Source organism: Eriocheir sinensis, chromosome 64 (genome assembly GCF_024679095.1).
Source record: "Eriocheir sinensis breed Jianghai 21 chromosome 64, ASM2467909v1, whole genome shotgun sequence".
In the NCBI taxonomy this organism is placed as follows: domain Eukaryota; kingdom Metazoa; phylum Arthropoda; class Malacostraca; order Decapoda; family Varunidae; genus Eriocheir; species Eriocheir sinensis.
Genome location: NC_066572.1, coordinates 1,557,778 through 1,582,830, shown reverse-complemented (window position 1 = coordinate 1,582,830; position 25,053 = coordinate 1,557,778). Strand labels below are relative to the sequence as shown.

At 47.5% G+C, this 25,053-nt stretch overlaps 1 protein-coding gene across 1 annotated transcript in view; it reads left to right on the top strand.

Moving 5' to 3' along the window:
- Positions 1 to 24,653, top strand: part of LOC126987182 (uncharacterized) — a gene marked incomplete at its 3' end in the record, with an annotated part of 35,889 nt that extends 11,236 nt beyond the window's left edge. The window contains exons 4-15 of the mRNA XM_050843973.1: positions 484 to 600; positions 7,393 to 7,499; positions 7,963 to 8,072; positions 8,471 to 8,663; positions 9,028 to 9,125; positions 11,729 to 12,346; positions 12,735 to 12,967; positions 13,318 to 13,593; positions 13,981 to 14,093; positions 14,193 to 14,379; positions 15,199 to 15,269; positions 19,988 to 24,653. Coding sequence (XP_050699930.1) covers positions 484 to 600; positions 7,393 to 7,499; positions 7,963 to 8,072; positions 8,471 to 8,663; positions 9,028 to 9,125; positions 11,729 to 12,346; positions 12,735 to 12,967; positions 13,318 to 13,593; positions 13,981 to 14,093; positions 14,193 to 14,379; positions 15,199 to 15,269; positions 19,988 to 24,653 — 6,789 coding nt within the window. The remainder of the gene's footprint in view (positions 1 to 483; positions 601 to 7,392; positions 7,500 to 7,962; positions 8,073 to 8,470; positions 8,664 to 9,027; positions 9,126 to 11,728; positions 12,347 to 12,734; positions 12,968 to 13,317; positions 13,594 to 13,980; positions 14,094 to 14,192; positions 14,380 to 15,198; positions 15,270 to 19,987) is intronic.
- Between the last annotated feature and the right edge of the window lie 400 nt (positions 24,654 to 25,053).

Genomic DNA, 25,053 nt, shown 5'->3' with positions numbered 1-25,053 from the left:
CTTGTGTGTGTGTGTGTGTGTGTGTGTGTGTGTGTGTGTGTGTGTGTGTGAGACCTCCCCCCCCCCCCCCATAGTCGCTCCTCCATTTTCTTTTTTGTCTACCTTTAAATATTGTAGAAAATGTATTATCAAAGAAAACTATATTTTAAAGGGAAACTCAACCCTTTCTTTCCCTTCCCTTCCCTTCCTTTCCCTTTGCTTTCCTTCCTATACCCATCTCATACCTTCCCTTCTCTTTCCTTCCCTTCCTTTCCTTTCCCTTCCCTTCCCATCGCTTCCCTTCCCTTTTCTTACCCTTCCCTTCGCTTCCCTTCCCTTCTCATCCATTCCCTTCCCTTCTCTTCCCTTCTCATCCATTCCCTTCCCTTCCCTTCCCTTCTCATCCATTCCCTTCCCTTCTCTTCCCTTCCATTCCATACTAATCCCTTCCCTTGCCTTCCCTACCCATCCCTTTCCCTATCTAACCCATTATTACTATTATAGGTCTACTTAGATCTTGGACGAGAGGTCGAGGCGTCTGTGGTTCTTGGGTTCAACGCGTGCATATTAGCGTACGGTCAATCTGGTACTGGGAAGACCTACACTATTATGGGAACTGAGGTAAGTAGTAGTAGTAGTAGTAGTAGTAGTAGTAGTAATAGTAGTAGTAGGAGGAGGAGGTGGAGGAGGAGGAGGAGGCGGCTATATCAATTTCTCCTCATATTTCCTTTATTTTTATTATTATTATTTATTTTTTTTACAGCATAGGAGACAGCACAAGGACACCAAAAAAGGATTGATTGATTGATTGATTGTTTATTGTTGCAAGGAAACAAGAAAGGAGAGGGAAACTAAAATATAAAAAAGCCCGCTACTCGATGTTCCTTTAAAGAATCCAAAGAGGTTCCCGAAAGAGCATTCAGCTACTCGGCCTCTTGAAGGGAAGGGATGGGAAGAGAAGGGAAGGGAAGGGAAGGGAAGGGAAGGGATGGGAAGAGAAGGGAAGAGAAAGGTTGGGAAGGGAAGGGAAGGGAAGGGTTGGGAAAGGAAGGGAAGGATCGATGTTCTTATGTTCTTATGTTCGTCAGCTGATAAGGACATTATGAGATTGGCAAGGCATTTAAATTGAGTGTGTGTGTGTGTGTGTGTGTGTGTGTGTGTGTGTGTGTGTGTGTGTGTGTCTCTCTCTCTCTCTCTCTCTCTCTCTCTCTCTCTCTCTCTCTCTCTCTCTCTCTCTCTCTCTCTCTCTCTCTCTCTCTCTCTCTCTCTCACACAAAAAACAAGTAACAACGTAAATTTGTATAAAATCCATTGAAAAGAAGAGAGAGAGAGAGAGATTATAAGGGAAAGATGAAGCGTTCTGAGTATCGGGAATATCTCCTCTCTCTCCTAACTTTCCCTCCATATTCCTCCTCCTCCTCCTCCTCCTCCTCCTATTCTCCTCTCCGATTACACAAGACCCCCCCAAAATACCTCCTCCTCCTTCTCCTCTCCGATTACACAAGTCCCCCCCAAAATACGTTCTCTGTGACACATGAATTTTACCACTAACTAATCTAATATTCATAACCTCTACATATAGTACACTAATTTCCCTTTAACACTACAGGAATTCAATATACCTTCAACAATTATAACCCGTATTTTAAAAGTCATCTGTTAAGCGCAAAATCATCTTAGTCTGGGAGGGCAAGGGTAGGTTAGTGAATATATTTTTTATTGGTTTATTTTTTCGAGTTAGAGAAATTAGATATAAAAAACTGGGGTAACTATTTTATACGATGCTGCCGACCGCCTTGTCATCTTTCAACCTTATCAATTTTTGAGAATTTCTAATGTTAATGTTATGGAAGGGTTTAGGACGATCTTTATCAATGTTCCTCGCCTTTCTCTCCTCTCCCTACTCTTCCTTTTTTTCTCTTTTCTCTCTCCTTCCTTTCCTTTTCCTTCCCTACCTTTTCCTTCCTTTCCCTTCCCTTCCTTTCCTTCCTCTCCCTTCCTTTTCCTTCCTTTCTCTTCCCTTCCTTTCCTCCCTCTCCCCTACCTTTTCCTTCCTTTCCCTTCCCTTCCTTTCCTTCCTCTTCCTTTCTTTCTCTTTTCTCTCTCCTTCCTTTCCATTTCTTTTCCTCCTCCTCCTCTTCTTCTTTAAATCTTCTCTTTCTTCTTTTCTCTCCCAACTTTCCTTCCATCACATTTCTCTTCCTCTTCCTCCTCCTCCTTCCCCTTCCCTATTACACAAGACCCCCCAAAAAATACGTTCTCTGTGACGCATGACTTTCAGCACTAACTAATCTAATGTTTAAAACCTCTTCAGTACATTAAAATCCCTTTGAGACTATAAAAATTCAGTATACCTTCAACAATTATAACCCGTATTTTAAAAGTCATCTGTTGAACGCAAAATCATCTTAGTCTGGGAGGGCAAGGGTAGGTTAGTGAATATATTTTTTATTGGTTTATTTTTTCGAGTTAGGGAAATTACATATAAGAAACTGGGTAACAATTATATCTGCTTACCACTTCTTGCTTCGTGATCAGATGAGGCAAGAGCAATTTTTGACACTTCCTAATGTTAACGTTGTGGAAGGCATTTATTACGATCTTTAACAATATTCCTCGCGTTTATCTCCCTTTCTTTCTCTCTCTTCTCTCTCCTTCCTTTCCTTCCCTACGCTCTCCTTCCTTTTCTCTTCCCTTCCATTCCTTCCTGTCCTTTCCCTACCTTTCTTTATTTTTTCTCTCTCCTTCCTTTCCATATCTTTTCCTCCTCCTCCTCCTCCTCTTCTTAAAACCTTCTCTCTTCTGTTTCTCCTTCCCTATTACACAAGACCCCCAAAAAATACTATCTCCGTGACATGAATTTTAGCACAAACTAATCTAATGTGCATAACCTTTACATAATAGTACATCAAAATCCCTTTAACACTATAGGAATTCAGTGTACGTTCAACAATTATAACCCGTATTTTAAAAGTCATCTGCTGAGCGCAAAATCATCTTAGTCTGGGAGGGCAAGGTTAGGTTAGTGAATATATATTTGATTTGTTTATTTTATCGAGTTTGGAAGTTATATATAACAAACTGGATCCACTTTTGCCTTTGCCAGGTGTATTTAGATAATCATCACGATATATAACTATTTTTGGGTGATAAGAAATTACGTTGGAAGGGTAAAATAGCGAATGTTATCGATAATTATTCGATATATTATAGTTTTCCATAATTTCTCGTTCCTTTCTCTTCTTCCTTTTCCTTTCTTTTCCTTTCCCTTCCTTTCCTTCCCTTTGTCTTCCTTATACTTTCTTCCTTTTTCTCTCCTTCCTTTCTCTTCTTCCTTTTTCTCTCCATTTCCTCTTTTCCTTCCCTTCCTTTTTCTCTCCTTCCTTTCTCTTCTTCCCTTTTCTCTCCATTTCCTCTTTTCCTTCCCTTCCTTTTTCTCTCCTTCCTCTCCATTTCTTCTCTCCTTCCTTTCCCTTTCTTCTCTCTCCCTACCCCTTCCCTTCCTTATCTTCTCCTTCCCCTCCCTTCCCTCTCCTTCCTCCTCTTCCTTTTCGAATGGGGACTTTTCCTCCTTGCGACAAGTTCAGGTTCAAGCTCAATAGGCTGGCTGGGGAAGGGGGGGGGATGGGGGGCTCTTACCAGGGGGTCATATTGGGGGGGTTGGGGTGGAGGGGAAGAGTTGCCAGAGATGAGACGGGTGTTGCCTCCTCTTCCTCCTCTTCCTCCTCCTCCTCCTCCTCCTTTCCGATTACACAGGACCCCCAAAAATCCGTTCTCTGTGACACATGGATTTCAGCACCGACTAATCTATTTTGTATAAGTTTAGCCTATAATACATTAATCTCCCATTAATACATGATACATTCAGCATACATTTAACAATTACAACCTGTATATTAAGAGCCATCTCGTGGGCGTAAAATCATCTTAGTCTGTTAAGAGGAAAGCAGGTTACTGGATATACTTTCTTTTATTTACTTTTCCGAATTAAACGAATCAGTTATTACAAGAAAATAGACTTGCGTGGTAGAAAAAATAATATAGCTTTCAAATTTTGGAAGACTGACATGTTGTTCAGTCAATATTAACATACAATGAATTGACTTACGAAGACACGTTCTCTTAGTGATGTCTTGGAAAAGGATATTCGGGGATAAATTTAAGAAGAAATTACTCTCAAAGGGGAAGGCATGTTAAAGAAGGGGGAAGGAGAGGAGAGAAGAGAAGGGAATTAAGGAATGGGAAAGAAAGGAAGGAGAGAGAAGGGAAAGGAGAGGAGAGAAAGGATGGGAAAGGAAGGAAGGAGAGAGAAGGGAAAGGAAGAAAAGGAGAGAAAGGATGGGAAAGGAAGGAGAGAGAAGGGAAAGAAAGGAGAGGAGAGAAAGGATGGGAAAGGAAGGAAGGAGAGAGAAGGGAAAGGAAAAGGAAGAGAAGGAAGGAAGAGAAGGAAAGGAGAGAGAAGGGAAAGGAAGGAAGGAGATAGAAGGAAAGGAGAGAGAAGGGAATTAAGGAAAGGAAAGGAAGGAAGGAGAGAGAAGGGAAAGGAAAGGGAAGAGAAGGGAATTAAGGAAAGGAAGGAGAAGGAATGGGAAAGAAAGGAAGGAGAGAGAAGGGAAAGAAAGGACGAAGAGGGAAGGGAAAGAAAGGAGAGGAGAGAAAGGATGGGAAAGGAAGGAAGGAGAGAGAAGGGAAAGGAAAGGGAAGAGACAGGAGAGAAGGGATGGAAAGGGAAAGAAAAGTGAAGAGATTGCAAGGAAGAGGAATTTGTAATAGTAATAACAAGCCATCTCTTCCTCTTCCTCCCCTCCTCCTCCTCCTCTTTAAATCTTCCCTCTCTTCTTTTCTCTCCTAACTTTCCTTGCACATTCCTCCTCCTTCTCCTCTTCCTTTTCTTCCTCCATTTCCTCCTCTTCTTCCCCTTTAAATCTTCTCTCTCCTCTTCTTTTCTCTCCTAACTTTCCTTGCACATTCCTCCTCCTTCTCCTCCTCCTTTTCTTCCTTCATTTCCTCCTCTTCTTCCTCTTTAAATCTTCTCTTTCCTAATTTCCCTTCTCCTCCTCCTTCTCCTCCTCCTCTCCGATTACACAAGACCCCCCCAAAATACGTTCTCTGTGACACGTGAATTTCAGCACCGACTAATCTATTTTTTATAACCTTTCCCTATAGTACATTAATCTCCCTTCTAATACGTAAGAAATTCAATATTCGTTCAACAATTATAACTCGTATTTTAAAAGCCATCTCCTGAGGGCAAAATCATCTTAGTCTGGCAGGGCAAGAGAAGATTAGTTAATATGGTTGTAATTGGGTTATTTTCTCGAGTCAGGGAAATCAAATATAAGAAACTGTCCATTTCTATTCGTTAAGATGACAGTGTGTCTCAAAACATGATTTATTCAATTTTTAAAACTAATGTTATTATCTAAAAATGGACTTCCTTCCTTCCTTCAAACCCTTCCTTCACCTTCTGTCTCCTCTCTTCCCTCTCTTCTTTCCCTCCTTCCTTCCTTCACCTTCTCTGTCTCCTCTCTTCCCTCTCTTCTTTCCCTCCTTCCTTCCTTCACCTTCTCTGTCTCCTCTCTTCCCTCTCTTCTTTCCCTCCTTCCTTCCTTCAAACCCTTCCTTCACCTTCTCTGTCTCCTCTCTTCCCTCTCTTCTTTCCCTCCTTCCTTCCTTCCTTCAAACCCTTCCTTCACCTTCTCTGTCTCCTCTCTTCTTTCCCTCCTTCCTTCCTTCCTTCAAACCCTTCCTTCACCTTCTCTGTCTCCTCTCTTCCCTCTTCTTTCCCTCCTTCCTTCCTTCCTCCCTTCCTTCCCAGTGTGAATTTCTTGATTATCCTATAGAGGTCCTTCCTGTATTATCCTGAGGGCGCTCCATCCTGTTGTCGTGTTGGGAGTCCTTCGCATATCCTTAGGGGGAATCCTAGGGCGTCCAATTACTGAGTTGATGGATAGATTGATTGATTGTTTATGGTTGCAAGTTAACAAGATGGATAGATCGATACCATTCTCTCTCTCTCCTTCCATCTTCTTCCTTTCTTCTTCTCTCTCCTACGTTCTCTCCCTCCTTCTCTCCCTCTCCCTCTCCTTCCTTTCTCTTTTCCTACCTTCTCTCCCTCCTTTCCCTCTCCTTCTCTCCCCTTCCCTCCCCTTCCTTTCTCTTTTCCTACCTTCTCTCCCTCCTTTCCCTCCTTCTCTCCCTCTCCCTCTCCTTCCTTTCTCTTTTCCTACCTTCTCTCCCTCCTTTCCCTCTCCTTCTCTCCCCTTCCCTCCCCTTCCTTTCTCTTTTCCCTCTCCTCCTCTCCTCCTTCTTCTCCTTCCTCCTTTCCCTCTCCTTCTCTCCCCTTCCCTCCCCTTCCTTTCTCTTTTCTCCGTATATTTTCCTACTTTCTCTCCTTCCTTTCCCTCCTCCTTCTCTCCCCTTCCCTCTCCTCCCTTTCCCTCCTCCTTCTCTCCCCTTCCCTCTCCTTCCTTTCCCTCCTCCTTCTCTCCCCTTCCTCTTTCCTTTCCTCCTCCCCGTCCCTCTCCTTCCTTTCCCTCCTCCTTCTCTCCCCTTCCCTCTCCTTCCTTTCCCTCCTCCTTCTCTCCCCTTCCCTCTCCTTCCTTTCCCTCCTCCTTCTCTCCCCTTCCCTCTCCTTCCTTTCCCTCCTCCTTCTCTCCCCTTCCCTCTCCTTCCTTCCCTCCTCTTCTCCCTTCCCTCCTTCCTTTCCTCCTCCTCTTCCCTCCTCCTTCTCTCCCCTTCCCTCTCCTTCCTTTCCCTCCTCCTTCTCTCCCCTTCCCTCTCCTTCCTTTCCCTCCTCCTTCTCTCCCCTTTCCTCTCCTCCCTTTCCCTTCCTCCTCCAGTGGTGACTTTCCTTCAGGCGTCAAGTTCAGGTTCAAGTTCGACAGACGTGGCAGGAGAGGCGCACTGCTACCCGGGGGCCACATCCGGGGGGGGGGCCGGGGGAGGGGGAGAGTTGCCAGAGAGAAGAAGGGTTAGAATTGCCTCCTCCTCCTCCTCCTCTTCCTCCTCCTCCTCCTCCACCTCCTCTTTAAATCTTCTATTTCGTCTTTTTTTCTCTCCTAACTTTCCTTGTGACATTCCTCCTCCTCCTCCTCCTCCTCCTCCTCCTCCTCCTTCTCCTCTTCCTCTTCTTCCTCCTCTTTAATTTTTCTCTCTCCTCTTCTTTTCTCTTTTTTAACTTTCCTTCCATATTTCATCTCCTCCTCCTTCTCCTCCTCCTCTTCCTTCCCTCCTCCTCCTCCTCCTCCTCCTCGTGGGAGAGAAGGGGGAAAAGGAAGAAGAGAAGGAGAAAGGAAGGAAGGAGAAGGAAAAAGGAAGGAAGAGAGAGAGAGAGAGAGAGAGAGAGAGAGAGAGAGAGAGAGAGAGAACATGTATATCTATCTGTCTATCTATCTATCAATCTTTTTGCAGGACGCCCCAGGACTCGCCCCAAGAATCTGCGAAGGACTTCTGACACGCCTGCAGGATAGATACAGCCCTGAGGATATCTGCGCGCAGGACTTCTCCCTCACCCTCAGGTACAGCCGTAGGATAGGTCGTAGGATTCACTCTTAAGCTTAGGATAAAGTCTTAAGGATATAGGAGTATTGAGCTTTGGAATGGTTAGTTTAGGTTAGGTTCTCTCTCTCTCTCTCTCTCTCTCTCTCTCTCTCTCTCTCTCTCTCTCTCTCTCTCTCTCTCTCTCTCTCTCTCTACCTGTGCTAATCAGTTGTTTTACCTGTAGAATCCACCTTAATTGGTCTTCTCTCTCTCTCTCTCTCTCTCTCTCTCTCTCTCTCTCTCTCTCTCTCTCTCTCTCTCTCTCTCTCTCTCTCTCTCTCTCTCTCTCCTCCTTCCACTCCCTCCCTTTCCTCCAATCCCTCTTTTCATCTCCCCCAACCCCCCCGTCTCTCTCTCTCTCTCTCTCTCTCTCTCTCTCTCTCTCTCTCTCTCTCTCTCTCTCTCTCTCTCTCTCTCTCTCATTCTCTCTCTCTCCCTCAGTCTAGTGGAAATCTACAATGAGCGAGTGAGGGACTTGCTGGCCGCCCCTGAAGACCAGGACCGTCCCCTCAGGGTCCGGGAACACCCTATCTCGGGGCCCCATGTGGACGGTGGGTGCTGGGGGGAAGGGGGGGGGAGGGGGGGTAGGTGTGTGTGTGTGTGTGTGTGTGTGTGTGTGTGTGTGTGTGTGTGTGTGTGTATACTGTTTGTCTTTCCATATCTTTTTTCTTTCTTTCTTTCAATATTTTTCCCTCCTCTCCTCCTTCCTTCCTTCCTTCCTTCCTTCCTTTCTTTCTTTCTTTCTTTCTTTCTTTCAATATATTTTCCTCTCTTCCTTCCTTCCTTCCTTCCTTCCTTCCTTCAAACCCTTCCTTCACCTTCTCTGTCTCCTCTCTTCCCTCTCTTCTTTCCCTCCTTCCTTCCTTCCTCCCTTCCTTCCTTCCTTCCTCCCTTCACCTCCTCCTCCTCCTCCTCCTCCTCCTTCTTAACCCTTCCCCCCCTTCCCCAGGAGTCAGCCGCCACCCCATTGACCAGCGGGGGGCGGCGTGGACTCTCCTGGCGCGGGGGCTGGCGCGGAGAAGCCGGGCGCCCACCCCCACCCACGCCCACTCCTCCCGCTCCCACGCCCTGCTCACTCTGGAGGTGGAGCAGCCGCGCGCCCACACCCGCTCCACTCTGACCCTGGTGGACCTCGCGGGCAGGTAAGAAGTGGAGGAGGTGGAGGAGGAGGAGGAGGAGGATAGCAGAAGAGATGTTGATGTAGTAGTAGTAGTGGTAGTAGTAGTAGTAGTAGTAGTAGTAGTAGTAGTAGTAGTCATTATTGTGGAAGGATATATGAATTTCCTACATCCATATCATATACTGACCCTCTTCCTTCCTTCCTTCCTTCCTTCCTTTCTTTCTTTCTTTCTTTCTTTCTTTCTTTCTTTCTTCCTTCCTTCCTTTCCTATCCTTTCCTCTCTCCCCTACCTCCATAACCTAACCTAACCTATAACCATAATCCTCCTCCTCCTCCTCCTCCTCCTCCTTTCTCTCCCTTCTCTCCCTTCTCTCCCTTTCCTCCAGTGAGCGTGGCGGGGGGGAGGGGGACCGGAGGAGGCTGACGGAGGGTGCAAACATCAACAAGTCTCTGGTGACCCTTGGCAACGTGATCTCCGCCCTTGGTAAGAGAGAGAGAGAGAGAGAGAGAGGGTGGGGGGGTGGAGGGTGGGGGTGGGGGGGGCGAAAACGAGAGTGAAAGGAATGAAGTGAGAGAGAGAGAGAGAGAGAGAGAGAGAGAGAGAGAGAGAGAGAGAGACAGACAGACAGACAGACAGACAGACAGACAGACAGAGAGAGAGAGTTGTGACATTTGTGAAAGATATAATATTGAAAAAAAAAGTAGAATTTGTATGTGTGTGTGTGTGTGTGTGTGTGTGTGTGTGTGTGTGTGTGTGTGTGTGTGTGTGTGTGTTGCTAATATTACTAACATCTCCTCTATATTAATGTGTATGTATATGTATGTATGTATGTATGTATGTATGTATATTAATATATCTATCTATCTATTTATCTACTCTCTCTCTCTCTCTCTCTCTCTCTCTCTCTCTCTCTCTCTCTCTCTCTCTCTCTCTCTCTCTCTCTCTCTCTCGTATAACAAATTCCTATAATATAACATAATCACTGTTTTTCTCTTCCTTTTTTTTTCCTTTTTCTCCCTCATGTGGCTGTGTGTGTGTGTGTGGGTGTGTGATGTTGTGTGTGTGTGTGTGTGTGTGTGTGTGTGTGTGTGTGTGTGTGTGTTGTGTGTGTGTGTGTGTGTGTGTGTGTGTGTGTGTGTGTGTGTGTGTGTGTGTGTGTGTGTGTGTGTGTGTGTGTGTGTGTGTGTGTGTGTGTGTGTGTGTGTGTCTGTGTGTGTGTGTGTGTGTGGTGTGTGTTTGTGTGTGTGTGTGTCTGTGTGTGTGTGTGTGTGTGTGTGTGTGTGTGTGTGTGTGTGTGTGTGTGTCTGTGTGTGTGTGTGTGTCTGTGTGTGTGTGTGTGTGTGTGTGTGTGTGTGTGTGTGTGTGTGTGTGTGTGTGTGTGTGTGTGTGTGTGTGTGTGTGTGTGTGTGTGTGTGTGTGTGTGTGTGTGTGTGTGTGTGTGTGTGTCTGTGTGTGTGTCTGTGTGTGTGTGTGTGTGTGTGTGTGTGTGTGTGTGTGTGTGTGTGTGTGTGTGTGTGTGTGTGTGTGTGTGTGTGTGTGTCATCATCATCATCGTCATCATCATTGTAATTTACCTCTAACTGTAATATATTTGCCATTCCTTTTTTATCTATCTTAATTTCTACTTTCCCGGTGGGTGAGTGAAGCAACGCGCCTCCGGGTGTACGCTACTTCTTAATTTCTAATCTAATAATCTAATAATCTGCTTTTCCCATTTTCTTTCCCCTAACACTTCATTTTCTTTAATATTTCACCCCAAACTCATCTAATTCCACTTTTTACCCAATTTCTTCCTTATCACATCCCAAACTAAGGTATTTTCCCATTAAAATTATCAAAACACACACTTTTTACCCATTTTCTATCCTAAAACCCTTAATTTTCTTTTATATTTCACCCCAAACTCATTTAATTCCACTTTTTACCTAATTTCTTCCTTATCACATCCCAAACTAAGGTATTTTCCCATTAAAATTATCAAAACAAACACTTTTTACCCATTTTCTTTCCTCAAACCCTTAATTTTCTTTTATATTTCACCCCAAACTCATCTATTTCCACTCTTTACCTAATTTCTTCCTTATCACATCCCAAACTAAGGTATTTCCCCATTAAAATTATCAAAACACAAACTTTTTACCCATTTTCTATCCTAAAACCCTTAATTTTCTTTTATATTTCACCCCAAACTCATTTAATTCCACTCTTTACCTAATTTCTTCCTTATCACATCGCAAACTAAGGTATTTTCCCATTAAAATTATCAAAACACACTCTTTTTACACATTTTCTTTCGTAAAACCCTTAATTTTCTTTTATACTTCACCCCAAACTCATCTAATTCCACTTTTTACCTAATTTCTTCCTTATCACATCGCAAACTAAGGTATTTTCCCATTAAAATTATCAAAACACAAACTTTTTACCCATTTTCTTTCCTCAAACCCTTAATTTTCTTTTATATTTCACCCCAAACTCATCTAATTCCACTCTTTACCTAATTTTCTTCCTTATCACATCCCAAACTAAGGTATTTTCCCATTAAAATTATCAAAACACACACTTTTTACACATTTTCTTTCGTAAAACCCTTAATTTTCTTTTATATTTCACCCCAAACTCATTTAATTCCACTCTTTACCTAATTTCTTCCTTATCACATCCCAAACTAAGGTATTTTCCCATTAAAATTATGAAAACAAACACTTTTTACACATTTTCTTTCGTAAAACCCTTAATTTTCTTTTATACTTCAGCCCAAACTCATTTAATTCCACTCTTTACCTAATTTCTTCCTTATCACATCCCAAACTAAGGTATTTTCCCATTAAAATTATCAAAACACACACTTTTTACCCATTTTCTTTCCTCAAACCCTTAATTTTCTTTTATATTTCACCCCAAACTCATTTAATTCCACTTTTTACCTAATTTCTTCCTTATCACATCCCAAACTAAGGTATTTTCCCATTAAAATTATGAAAACAAACACTTTTTACCCATTTTCTTTCCTCAAACCCTTAATTTTCTTTTATATTTTACCCCAAACTCTTCTAATTCTTTTCCTCACTTTCTTCCCATGACAGCCGAGCGCGGTCTGACGGAGGGTTCCACGCGGGCAGGCTCCCTCGTGTCCCTCGCCAGCGCCGCCTCCTGCACAACCTTCAGGAGCGAGGGGGCCTGGGAGGAGGGGAGGAGGAGGAGGAGGAGAGGAGGAGGAGGAGTGGGTGGAAGAATGCGGAGTGTAAGCTTAGGAGGAGGAGGAGGAGGAGGAGGTGGGACAGAAGGAGGAGGAGGTGGCAGAAGACGGTGGAGTATAGGAAGACAGGAAGGAAGAGGAGGAAGAGGAGGAGGAGGAGGAGGAGGTAGAGAGGAAGACAGAAGAAGATCACTTGGAATCAGAGAGGAAGGAAGAAGAGAGAAAGGAGAAGAACAAGAAGAAGAAGAGAAAGAAGAAGAAGAGGAGGAAGAAACCAAAGAAACAAAAGAAGAGAGAAAAGAAGAGGAAGAAGAAGAAGATCTCGAAACAGACACACAAACATCAACAATAAGGAGACCAGGCAAAGGAAGAGTCCGAGGAGGAGGAGGAGGAGGAGGAGGAGGAGGGATGGGCAGGCTTCCTTTCATTCCCTACAGAGACTCCGTTTTGACCTGGCTCTTGAAGGATACTCTCGGAGGCAATGCAAAGACCCTTATGATTGCTAGTAAGTATCCCACCGCTTGGCACCAGTCTATCAATAGGAGGAGGAGGAGGAGGAGGAGGAGGAGGGAGCAAGTTGGAGAGTGTAAATAGATAGGATTGAAGTATGATAGAGAGGGAAAGGAAGAGGAGGAGGAGGAGGAGGAGGAGGAAGGTAAGGGGAAAGGATTGACAGAGGAAGGAGGAGGAGGAAGAGGCTAATTAGAGAAGGGAAGAGAGAGAGAGAAAGTAAACCAATCTTCACATTCCTCCTATTCCCCTTTATCTCTCTCTCTCTCTCTCTCTCTCTCTCTCTCTCTCTCTCTCTCTCTCTCTCTCTCTCACACTCATTATCTCACTCAATCTCCCTTCCTCTCTCTTTATCTAACCCCCTTTCTCCCTCTCCCTCTCAGCCGTGTCACCATCCAGCACCTGCTTTTCGGAGAGTGTAGCAACCCTCAGGTACGCAGCGAGGGCAAGGTGCATCGTCAACACTCCCACCGTCAACCTGCACTACCAGCACGAAACCTATCCTGGCGGAGTCACCAGCGTGTTGAGTCTGGACCAGGAGTATCCCAGCGCTGGCACCAGTTTATCGAGTCTCAGGAGGGAGCTGGCGGATCTGAAGAAGCTTTTGGGTGCTGAGGTAAGGAAGGGAAGGGAAGGGAAGAGGAAGATTAGAAGAAAAAGAGGGTTAGATGGGAAGGAAAGAAAGGGAAGGGGAGAAGGAGAATGGAAGAAAGAAAGGAGTAAAGATAAAAATGGAGGAATGGATGGAGAGAAAAGGGTAGAGAAGGAAAGGGAAAGAAAGAATGAAGGAAAGGAGAGAAGGAAAGAAGGAAAGAAAGAGAGGAAGAGAAACTATTTAGAGAAAGGAAAAAAATATGGTTAAAAAAATAGAAAAATAAAGTTACTATCAACACTACTACTACTACTACTACTACTACTACTACTACTACTACTACAACTATTTCCCCCCCCCCCCCCCCCCCACAGCACCCACCCTCACCACCATCCTCACCACCGATGACACCGCGCCGGAAAACAAGAGATTGGTTGAATGGGGTTGAAATCGGAGTCCAGACCCACACCACCGCCACCACCACCACCTCCACCACCAGCCCCCGCCCCCCGCCCACCACCACGGACCGGGGGGTGGGCGTGGGGGGCGCAGGGGGGGCGGGGGGCAGGGGGGTAGTCACTAGTATACCTGTTTTAATCAATCTACCTGAGGATTTGCATGGACAGAAAATGATCATCTATTCAATCCAGGTGAGCGAGAGAGATTGTGATTGTTGCAATATATTTTTTTATATTTACTTTTCTTTCTCTAATTTTTCTTTTTTTTCCTATTTTTTCCTTCGTTTCCTTCCTTTTCTTCTTCCTCCTCCATTCTTCCTCCTTTTCCTTCCCTTCCCTTCCCTTCCCTTTCCTTTATTTTCCTTCCCTTCCCTTCCCTTTCCTTCCCTTGCCATCCCTTCCCTTCCCTTCTCTCCCCTTCCCTTCCCTTCCCTTCCCTTCTTTCCTTGCCATCCCTTCCTTCCTTCCTTCATTTCCTTCCTTCCTTCCTTCCCTTTCCTTCCCTACCGAACCCTAACCTAACTTAACCTAACCTTCCAAAACCCCACCTCTCCTCCTCCTCCTCCTCCTCCTTCTCAGACGGGCGCCTCGGTGGTGGGGAGCGGCAAGGGGGCGGACATCCCCCTACAGGGAGAGGGAGTAGCGCCCGCCCACTGCACCTTGGTTCACGCCCATGGACATGTCACACTCAGGTACTGTGTGTGTGTGTGTGTGTGTGTGTGTGTGTGTGTGTGTGTGTGTGTGTGTGTATATGTGTTCGTATGTGCGTACTAACCCCCTCCCCCCCACAGGGTCCTCGGGGGGTGCCAGGTGGAGGTGGGGGGCGAGGTGGTGGGTGAGGGGGGCGCGCGACCCCTTCTGGACGGCACCTCTGTTGCGATCGGCTGTCGAGTGTTCAGCTACCACGCCCCCCCTTCAATGCCCCCCCCGCCCCCCCTGCAGCCCCCCTCGCCCCCCCTCACACGGCCACTGAAGGAGGTAAGGAAGAGGAGGAGGAGAATTAGGAGGAGGAGGAGGATGGAATGAAGGAAGGAAGAGAAGGAAGGAGGAGAAGGAGGAAAAAGAGAAAAAAGAGGAGAGCAGAGAGAGGAGGAGGAGGAGGAAGAGAGAGAAAAAAGAGAGAGAGAGAGAGAGGAGGAGGAGGAGGATGGAATGAGTGAATGAAGAGAAGGAGGAGGAGGAGTAGGAGGAGAAGGAGGAAGAAGAGAAGAAAAAAAAGAGCAGAGAGAGAGAGAGAGAGAGAGAGAGAGAGAGGCAGGGGGGGAGGGGAATAACCAGCAAGCCATTTTGATCTTGTTAACTGAGGGAGGGAGAGAGAGGGAGGGAGGGAGAGACACTTCCCTCCTCTCTCTCTCCCTCTCTCTCTCTCTCCCTCTCTCTCTCTCACTCAGTCTCTCTCCAACCAGTTACCAATATACACTACCACCTCTACTACTACTACTACTACTACTACTACTACTACTACTACTACTACTACTACTACTACTACTACTACTACTACTACTACTACTACTACTACTACTACCAATACTGTTAACACTACCACTATTACTACCATAACATCCATACTACTACTACTACTACTACTACTACTACTACTACTACTTCTACCACTACTACTACTACATAATTTGATAAGTAAGTACATATATTTGTGGGGTTACTATATTAGAGAGAGAGAGAGAGAGAGAGAGAGAGAGAGAGTAGAATTGAAATGTTTATAGTCTAATACTTTTCCTCCTCCTCCTCTTCCTCCTCCTCCTCCTCCTCCTCCTCCTCCTCCTCCTCCTTCTACAGGCCTGGACGCAGAGTGAGGGGGGAGGGGAGAGCCGCCCCCCCACCACCCCCACCCACACTACAACACCCCGGTAAGTAGATTGTAGTAGTAGTAGTAGTAGTAGTAGTAGTAGTAGTAGTAGTAGTAGTAGGGAAAAAGACCCAATTATTAAGCAAAATTATTTAATATACAACAAAAATAATCTTAAGTAACAAATAATTAAAATATAAGTATCATAAGTAATTATATATAAGTGTGTGTGTGTAATTATAAGTAACCTAGAGTCTAATTACTACTATTACTATATTAAGTACAAAAGTCTAACTACAAACATTATTATTATTACTATTATCATAATTACCCATTTAAGTAACCTCATTTAGATTATCCGTGTAAGTAAATCCTGCCTGGCTGCTTAAGTAACTGCTAATGACCTTTCCCTAATTACTAAGCCTATTACATGCTGATAATGACGTAATTATTGCTAGACTTAAGTGCTGCCTAATTAACATGTATTTTCTCCTAATTACTGTGTGTCTGTGTTAAGTAAGATTGTGTGACTAAATAACTCCTTCATAAATTCATTCATTCACATAAGAAAAATATTAAAAAAAAGAGAGGTCAATTTCGGGAGGAGAGGTGCCCTGATACCCTTTTATTGGTCGATAATTACCTGTCCTTTCCATCTTAATTACGGTTGTGTGATTAAATATTTCAACCCTTTCACGATAACCTTAAGATAATTAGTGACCTCTTAACGTGTTTCTCAAAATTACGGTTATTGTCACTAAATTTAACTTCTTCCTCCTATTGTTACACTGGTGCCAGCGGTGGGATAGTTTGTAACAATTATCAGGCCCTTTGCGTTGACTCCAAGATTGACCCTCGTTGGTTCATTCATTAATTCACTGGTTCATTCTCTCCCTCAGTCTTCCAATGATAAACTGATCTAAATAATAATTGGTCTTGCATTCCTATTTCTTTCATTTCTTCCTTCATTCTTTCATCTCTCATTTCTCGTTTTTTTCATATATTGTTTCTTTCACTAATTCACTGGCTCATTCTCTCCCTCAGTCTTCTAATGATAAACTGATCTAAATAATAATTGGTCTTGCATTCCTATTTCTTTCATTTCTTTCCTTCATTCTTTCATCTCTCATTTCTCGTTTTTTTCATATATTGGTTCATTCACTAATTCACTGGTTCATTCTCTCCCTCAGTCTTCCAATGATAAACTGATCTAAATAATAATTGTTCCTGCATTCATATTTCTTTCATTTCTTCCTTCATTCTTTCATCTCATTTCTCGTTTTTTTTCATATATTGGTTCATTCACTAATTCACTGGTTCATTCTCTCCCTCAGTCTTCCAATGATAAACTGATCTAAATAATAATTGTTCCTGCATTCCTATTTCTTTCATTTCTTCCTTCATTCTTTCATCTCATTTCTCGTTTTTTTTCATATATTGGTTCATTCACTAATTCACTGGTTCATTCTCTCCCTCAGTCTTCTAATGATAAGCTGATCTAAATAATAATTGTTCCTGCATTCCTATTTCTTTCATTTCTTCCTTCATTCTTTCATCTCTCATTTCTCGTTTTTTTTCATATATTGGTTCATTCACTAATTCACTGGTTCATTCTCTCCCTCAGTCTTCTAATGATAAACTGATCTAAATAACAATTGTTCCTGCATTCCTATTTCTTTCATTTCTTCCTTCATTCTTTCATCTCTCATTTCTCATTTTTTTTCATATATTGGTTCATTCACTAATTCACTGGTTCATTCTCTCCCTCAGTCTTCCAATGATAAACTGATCTAAATAATAATTGGTCTTGCATTCCTATTTCTTTCATTTCTTCCTTCATTCTTTCATCTCATTTCTCATTTCTTTCAATTAGATTTTTCTCGTCCATTCATTCCATTCTTCATTCACTCTCCTCCTTCTTCTTCGAGTTTTTTCTACATTCTTCATTCTTTCAAATCAAGGTGTGTGTTTCAATGTCATTAACCGGGTGTCATTATCTTCCCCCGTCCTATAATTAGCTAAGAGGTGATCATTAGTGATGTTCTCTAACTAAATTAAGCTTGTGTGGCAAAATTTCTCCTTCATTAATTCATTTTTTCACAGAGTCATTTAACTGATGCATTGGTCTAAGCTCTCAGCCCATTACAATTACATAGAAGTAGATGTAATTAGTCCTATTTCCCATAATGTTATATTCTAATTAAGTATGACCTAATTAAATGATATATCCAAGGCATTTATCGACCATATGTGATGTTTAAATAATAGTTACTCTTTTTATAATGTTTAAATACTCTTACAAAATTTATAAAATCCTTAAAATTTATATTCTTGCTAAATTTCTATAATAAGGTAAAGCTAATATTGTTACTAAATTTATATGATACTTGAATATTGTTACGATTTTTGTGATGTTTAAATATTATGATGAAATTTTTACAATGATTCAAAATTGATATTGTTAATAGATTTGTATTTTTGCGGCCATATCGTGTGTGTGTGTGTGTGTGTGTGTGTGTGTGTGTGTGTGTGTGTGTGTGTGTGTGTGTGTGTGTGTGTGTGTGTGTGTGTTTTCTGCTGTTTGTTGCTTAATAGTTACTTGCTTGCTTGTTTGTTTGTTTGTTGGTTCTGCTTATTTTCCTTGTTTTGTTTTGTTTTAATCCACATTCCTGTTTTTTTTCATATTTTCTTACCATTTATCTTTTCCCCCAATGTTTTTTTCCTGGTAACATTTATTTTCTTTACTTATTCTTTGTGTTTTCCTTGTAATATTTTTTTCCCTCTATTGTACTGCATTCGATTTTCATCCCCTGTGTTTTTTTATCATATTTTCCTCCGTGTTTTTGTTGTTGTTGTTATTTCTTTTCTAATGTTTGTTTTTTTTCCTTTCCTGTATATATATATTTTTCCCTGACCGGTTATTTCCCTCGCCTATGATTTTTTTCGATTTTATTTCCCTCTATGATTTTTTTTTCTGCTGCATCAATATTTTTCCTCATCAATGTTTGTTTTCTTTACTAATGTTTGTTTTTGTTTTCCTTTTTTCATGTTTTTTTCTTCATTTTTGTTTTTTTCTTTATAATTTTCCTCCCCAATTTTTATTTTTTCCTCCCAATGTTTGTTTTTCTTCCTCTTATGTTTTCTTCTTTATAATTTTCCTCCCAAATGTTTGTTTTTTCCTCCCCAATGTTTGTTTTTCTTCCTCTTATGTTTTCTTCTTTATAATTTTCCTCCCCAATGTTTGTTTTTCTTCCTCCCAATGTTTGTTTTTCTTCCTCTTATGTTTTCTTCTTTATAATTTTCCTCCCCAATGTTTGTTTTTCTTCCTCCCCAATGTTTGTTTTTCTTCCTCTAATGTTTTCTTCTTTATAATTTTCCTCCCCAATGTTTGTTTTTCCTCCCCAATGTTTTCTTCTTTATAATTTTCCTCCCCAATGTTTGTTTTTTCCTCCCCAATGTTTGTTTTTCTTTTAACTTTATCATCTTTTTCTAATCATTTTATTTCTCTCTCCTTTCCTGCGTATATATATATATATATATATATATATATATATATATATATATATATATATATATATATATATATATATATATATATATATATATATATATATATATATATTTTCTACGCATTTTTTGTTTGTTTCTAATCAATTATTTCTATAGTATTTTATCCTTTCCAAATATCTTTTAACTAATTAATTTTGCTTTCCTTCCTTACCAATGTTGTGTATCCCTTTTAGAACCTTAATAATTGCTTGCTTTATTTAATACTAACTGTTATATATTAAGTTGTTTGTGCGTGCTTGTTTGTTTGTTAGAAGAGGAGGAGGAGGAGGAGGAGGAGGAGGACGAGGACGAGGAAGAGGAAGAGAAGGGTCTGTTAAGGGAGATTACAGGATAGGGGAGACAGGATTAGAGAGAGAGAGAGAGAAAGAGAGAGTGTGCTTGAAGCCTTTTAAATGACCTTGTCTTGGGATTGAGGAGGTCAGCATCTTCTCTCTCGATCTCTCTCTCTCTCTTGGGTTTTTCTCTGCTTGCTGTTCATTTTTTCCTTCCATCCTTTCTTTCTTTCTTTCTTTCTTCCTCCCTTCCTTCCTTCCTTCCTTCCTTCCTCCCTTCCTTCCTTCCTTCCTTCCTTCCTTTCTTTCTTTCTTTCTTTCTCTCTCTTCTTCCTTTCTTCCTCCCTTCCTTCCTTCCTTCCTTCCTTCCTTCCTTCCTTCCTTCCTTTCTCTCTCTTCTTCCTTTCTTCCTTCTTTTCTTCCCTCCTTTCTTCTCTCCCTCCTATGGCCTCTCTTCCAAGAACTTATAAGGAAGATTTTGCAACTGGAACAAAAGGAGGAGGAGGAGGAGGAGGAGGAGGAGGAGGAGGAGGAGGAATGCAAGGACAAAAAAAAGTAGGTTAGATAAGTAGGAGAGAGAGAGGTGAGGATGAAAGGGGAGAGAAGGGAGGGATGGAGGGAAAGGGGGGAGGGGGGAGGGAAGCCTTGTCTATGTTTTCTCCAAGACCTTTCCTCCTCCTCCTGGAATAATAATAATAATAATAATAATAATAATAATAATAATAATAATAATAATAATGACGCTAGCTATTAGGTTGGTCTTAGTTTTATTTGTTTGTTTATTTATTTATTGTTGTGTCGACTTATTTGTTTGTATATTTGTTCATTTAGTTACTTGTCTCTTTGGTACTGTGTGTGTGTGTGTGTGTGTGTGTGTGTGTGTGTGTGTGTGTGTGTGTGTGTGTGTGTGTGTGTGTGTCATCCCTTTCCGCCGCAGGTCCGCCGTGGCCGCCGTGGAGGGCCGCCGCCACGCCGCCACTGTCACCGCCGCCGCCGCCGCCATGGGCCAGGGCGCCACGCACCTGGCGGGGGGTGAGCCGCCCGCCTGGACGCCGGGTCGGCTGCGCTCCTCCAGCGAGTCCCCGTCAGAGTACGAGGAGGCGGAGGAGGGCGCCGCCTGGGGGTTGCGCGTCCCCGGCCTGACACACTACCTGGGGGGCGCCGCGCCCATGGACGCCTGCGCCTCGCTGGACTCCCGCCTGGCGCAGCTCTCCGCGGCGGCGGGGGACGGCGCGCCGCGCGGCCTGAGCCTGGACCTGGACCTGGGGGGCGGGGGCGCGGCGCGCGCGGACTCCGCCTCGCCGCTCACGTCGCCCTCCGAGGCGCGGCGCCGCTGGGACAAGAGCGTGTGGCCCGCCGTGGAGCGCGGCCTGCGGCGGAACAGGAGCGTGCCCGACGTGCTGGCCCTGGCCGCGCGCCGCGCCCCGCCGCGGGGCTCGCACGGGGCCCTCTCCGGGGCCTCGTCATCGTCGTCCTCGTCCTCGTCGTCGTCGGGGTTATCGCGGGGGTCGTCGCTGCCCCCCGAGGAGCGGGAGAGACGCCAGCAGATCATCGAGGCGGTGACGCGCCGCCTGTACCCCGGCCCCCCCGGCCCCCCCGGCACCCCCGGGGCCCCCCGACGTAGCCCCCGCTCGGAGCGGGGCTGCGGCTGCCGCAGAAAGGAGGGGGAGGCGCCCCCCACGCGGCAGGTGTGGTCGGAGCCCAGCACCCCGCGTGCCCCCCGCCGCCTGCCGCAGCTCCCGTCGCCGGGGCGGGGCGAGGCGGGCCAGGGGGGGCGCCGAGCCCGCCACACCACCACCACCACCACCACCACGCGGCGGGAGTCCCGCTCCTCCACCACCACCTCCACCAGCCTCACCGCCACCTCCAGGACGCTCACCGCCACCACCACCACCCGCATCCCGCGCCCCGCGCCGCCCACCCAGGACCAGGGCGTCACCTGCCACCTGTGGGGGCCGCGGCGCGACGGGGACGGCGGGGCGGGGCGCCTGGACGACAACGCCAACGCGTCCCGCCCCGGGGTTGGGCGGGGCGGGGGAGGCCCCGGAGCCGCCGGCATCGCCTCATACGGGTCGACGGGCCCAACGGCCCCCGCCCCGGCGCTCCCCGGGCCCCGGGATGCCCCAGCCGCCGCGGGGCCTCTGGAGGCGGAGTACTTCTCCGAAGACAGCCTTGAGGCCCCGGACGAGGCGGCGCCCCCCGGGGCCGGCGGCGGCGGGGCGGGGCGGGGCGCAGACGAGCACTCGCTGGGGGGCATGAGCCGCGACTCCTTGGAGGACAGCGGTGCCGGGCCCGAGCTGGCCGCGGCGCTGGCGGGCACGGCGCCCCCCCGCAGGGTGCCGGTCCTGGGGGAGACGCAGGACGCCTTCATCAGGTCCTTCTTCAGGTCCATGGACCACGGGGGGGCGCCGGCCAGGGGCGGGGAGGAAGAGGACTCGATTGAAGAGGAAGAGGAGGAGGGGGAGGAGGAGGAGGTGTCCCTGAGTGGTGACGAGAGCGACACTCACCCCGCGGCGGCCGCGCCCCGCGGCAGGCTCCCCCCTGGCCTAGACATCCCCCCGGAGGACTCCCCCAGGACGCAGCGGCGCCGCGTTCGGCAGCGCGCCGCGCGCCGCCTGGCGGGGGCCGCGGCCACCTCCGAAGACAGTGACGCGGAGCGGGGCGCGTCGCCCCCCCACAGGAAGAAACGCCCCCGCCGCTCCTCCCTCCCCCTACCGCTGCCCCCCTCCCCCCAGCACGGCCCCCGAACCCCTAGGGACCCACCGGCCCCCCACCTCGGCCCCAGGCGGCGGGGAGAGCTGGGGCGGCGGTGCGTGAGCGAGAGGGACCTGCGGGGGGGCGGGGGGCGGGGGGCGAGCAGCGAGGCGGAGGACCTGGGGAGTGAGGGGGGGGAGGGGGGCGCCTCCACCACCTCCCTCACCTCCTTCACCTCCCCCTCCACCTCCCTCACCTCCCCCTCATCCCCCCCCGCCGCCCCTCCCCACCCCCCCCACTCCCCCCCACGCCTGCACATCAAGAGGCGCCGCATCTCCCCCCCGTCCCAGGACACCCCCTCCCACACCCCCTCCCACACCCCCTCCCACACCCCCTCCCACACCCCTTCCCTCACCCTTTCCCTCACCCCTTCCCTCTCCCCCACCACCTCCTCCCCCGCACACACCACCGCGGACCCCCTCACCACCACCACCACCACCGCCACCACCCTCCCCTCCACACACGAGATCCTACAGGACTCCGCGCGTCGCCTCCTGCAGGCCGTGAGCGAGGCGGGCCCTTACTCCGGCGTGTCGCAGGAGGCCGTGGCGGAGCTCCTACGGGCATCCTCCAGGCACATCCTAGAGGGGGGCTCCATCGTCGCCCCCTGCGGAAGGATACTAGGATACCCCCCAAGGCCGGACACGGGGGGCACAAGACCTGTATCCCTGGGAAGTCCTACCACCTCTGACCCTATAGGACTCCCAAGGACTTCGGATACACAGAGGAGGGGACAGAGAAGAGGTCACGAAGAAGAGGAGGCGGTGGATCCTATGGGGAGTCCTACCACCCCTGAGACCATAGGATACCCCAGGATACCCTCACAGGATACCCAGGGTCGAAAAACCAGCTTCACCACGGGGGCACAAGGGGAAGGATATCTGAAGAAGGATCCTATTGTGAGTCCTACCACCCCTGGGACCATAGGATACCCCAGGATACCCTCACAGGAAACCCATGGTCGAAAAACTACCTTCACCACGGGGGCACAAGAGGAACATCAGGAGGAGGAGGAGGAGGAGGAGGAGGAATTTGACCCCCAGGACATGGACTCAGTCGCAAACACCTCCACTTCCTCAGCCTCCCAGTCCCTCGCCTCCCCTGTGGGCTCCCCCGACCTCTGCTCCGGGGAGAGTTCATGGGAGGACCTGGAGATGGAGGAGACTTGTAGGAGCCAAATCGGGGCGTCACAAGTCCGCATGATCACCTCGGAGTTCACACCAAGAACCGCCAAGCGTCTTCTGTATACAATTATTGAATGCAGTGAAAGCAGTCGTTCTGAAGGCGTTCCCTCTGAGGCTGACGTCATACCCTCAGACTGGCAGGACACCCCGACTGAAGAGGAGGAGGAGGAGGCGCAGAAGGAAGAGGAGGAGGAGGAGTATGGGAGCTTCGATAAACTAAGCTCCTCGGATGATACCATTCTTGAAACAGTTCGACAAGCCCTTGATGACCCACATGACTCTCTCTCCTGCCTCTCCGATGACTTACTTGGGGATATGGGGAGTAAGCCGGGGAGTAGAGCGGGGAGTAGAAGCCTGCACAACCTCACTGGCTCCCTGGAAACCCTCACGCACCGGGGAGAAGCTGGGGAGGACATAGACAGGAGATATCGGGGTGCTAACTTGTCCCTCACGAAATCAAAAAGTTGTGAGAGTTTGGGGATTGAGGGGGGACTGAGGGGGGATGGAGGGGTGGTACGGGGTGCTGTGGGGAGGGGAAGGATGTGGGGAGGTGCACTGGGGAGGGGAGGCGTAGGGGGTGAAGGGGAGAGGAGGGAGAGAGCTGAGGAAAGGGAGGTAGGTGAGAGAGTTCAAAGGGAGAGGAGATGGGGAGGGGAGGGAGTGGGGAGGATACCTGATATTGTGCCAAAGTTAGATCTCTCACATGTAAGTTTTTCTCCCCAGCATTCCTCTCTTCCTCCCCGGACTGCTTCCTCCCCTCCCCATCCCTCCTCCTCCTCCTCCTCCTCTTCTCCCCACTCCCCACCAGTAAGACAATCACCCCCACCTCCGCCACCTGCTCATTCTCCCCCAGTCCGCCACTCTCCAAGTCACTCCCCACCCTTCTTTACCTCCCCATCTCACTCCCCATTTGTTTCCTCCCCACCTACACAGTTTTCCTCCATTTCCTCCCCACCTCCTCATTCAGTACCCATATCCTCCCCATATACTCACCCCCCACTTCCCCTTTCTTCCCCCTCTCACCCCCCTCTCACTTACTCCCCTCTCCCCTTCTCCCCACTCCACTTCTCCCCTCCCCCTCCTCCCCACCCCTTCACCCCGGTCACAAATACCACAATGTCTTCTTCCTTCGAGCCAGACTCTTTAGAATGGGGAGAGGAGGAGGAGGAGGAGGAGGAAGAGGAGGAGGAGGAAGAGGAGGAGGGGAGAAGAAGTGGGGAGGAAAGAGAGATCATAACTGGGGAGGTAAAAGAAGAAGAGGAGGAGGAGGAGGAAGCGGAGGAAAGAGTCTCAGATCGTAGGGGAGATTGGGGAAGGAAGGGGAGGGAAGAGGAGAGAGAGGATCTTAGAACTGGGGAGAGAGAACTGGGGAGGCTTGGGGAATTAGACCTTGGGGAGTTAACCGCTGGGGAGAGGCTTAGTCCTAATTTGGGGTTTAGGGATATGACCACCTGGCCCCCCCTCCCCTCCCCAGCTCCCCACCCCCACATACCCATACCACCCCCTCCCCCGTTGTCCTCCCCTCCCCAGGTTTCCTCCCCACCTTCCCTCCCTTCCTCATGGGGTGTAAGTTACCCTCCCCATGTGCAGATTTCACCCCCCTCCCCCCTCCCGTCCTCTCTCCCCTCCCCAGTCACCCCCAGTCTCCCCCTCCCCACCCCTCCCCTCCCCACCCCTTCTCTTCCCACCCCTTCTCTTCCGACCCTCCCTCCCACCCCTTCTCTTCCCACTCCTCCCTCCCCACCCTTCTCTTCCCACCCCTTCTCTTCCCACCCATTCTCTTTCCCCACCTTCTCTCCCCACCCTTCTCTTCCCACCCTTCTCTCCCCACCCTTCTCTCTCCACCCCCTCACCACCCTCCCCTCCCCACCCTTCTCTTCCCACCCTTCTATTCCGACCCTCTCCTCCCCACCGCTTCTCTCCCCACCCCCCTCCCCACCCCTTCTCTTCCCACCCCTTCTCTTCCCACCCCTTCTCTCCCACCTTCTCTTCCCACCCTCCCTCCCCACCCCTTCTCTTCCCACCACCTCTCCCCCCTCTCCCCACCCTTCTCTTCCCATCCTCC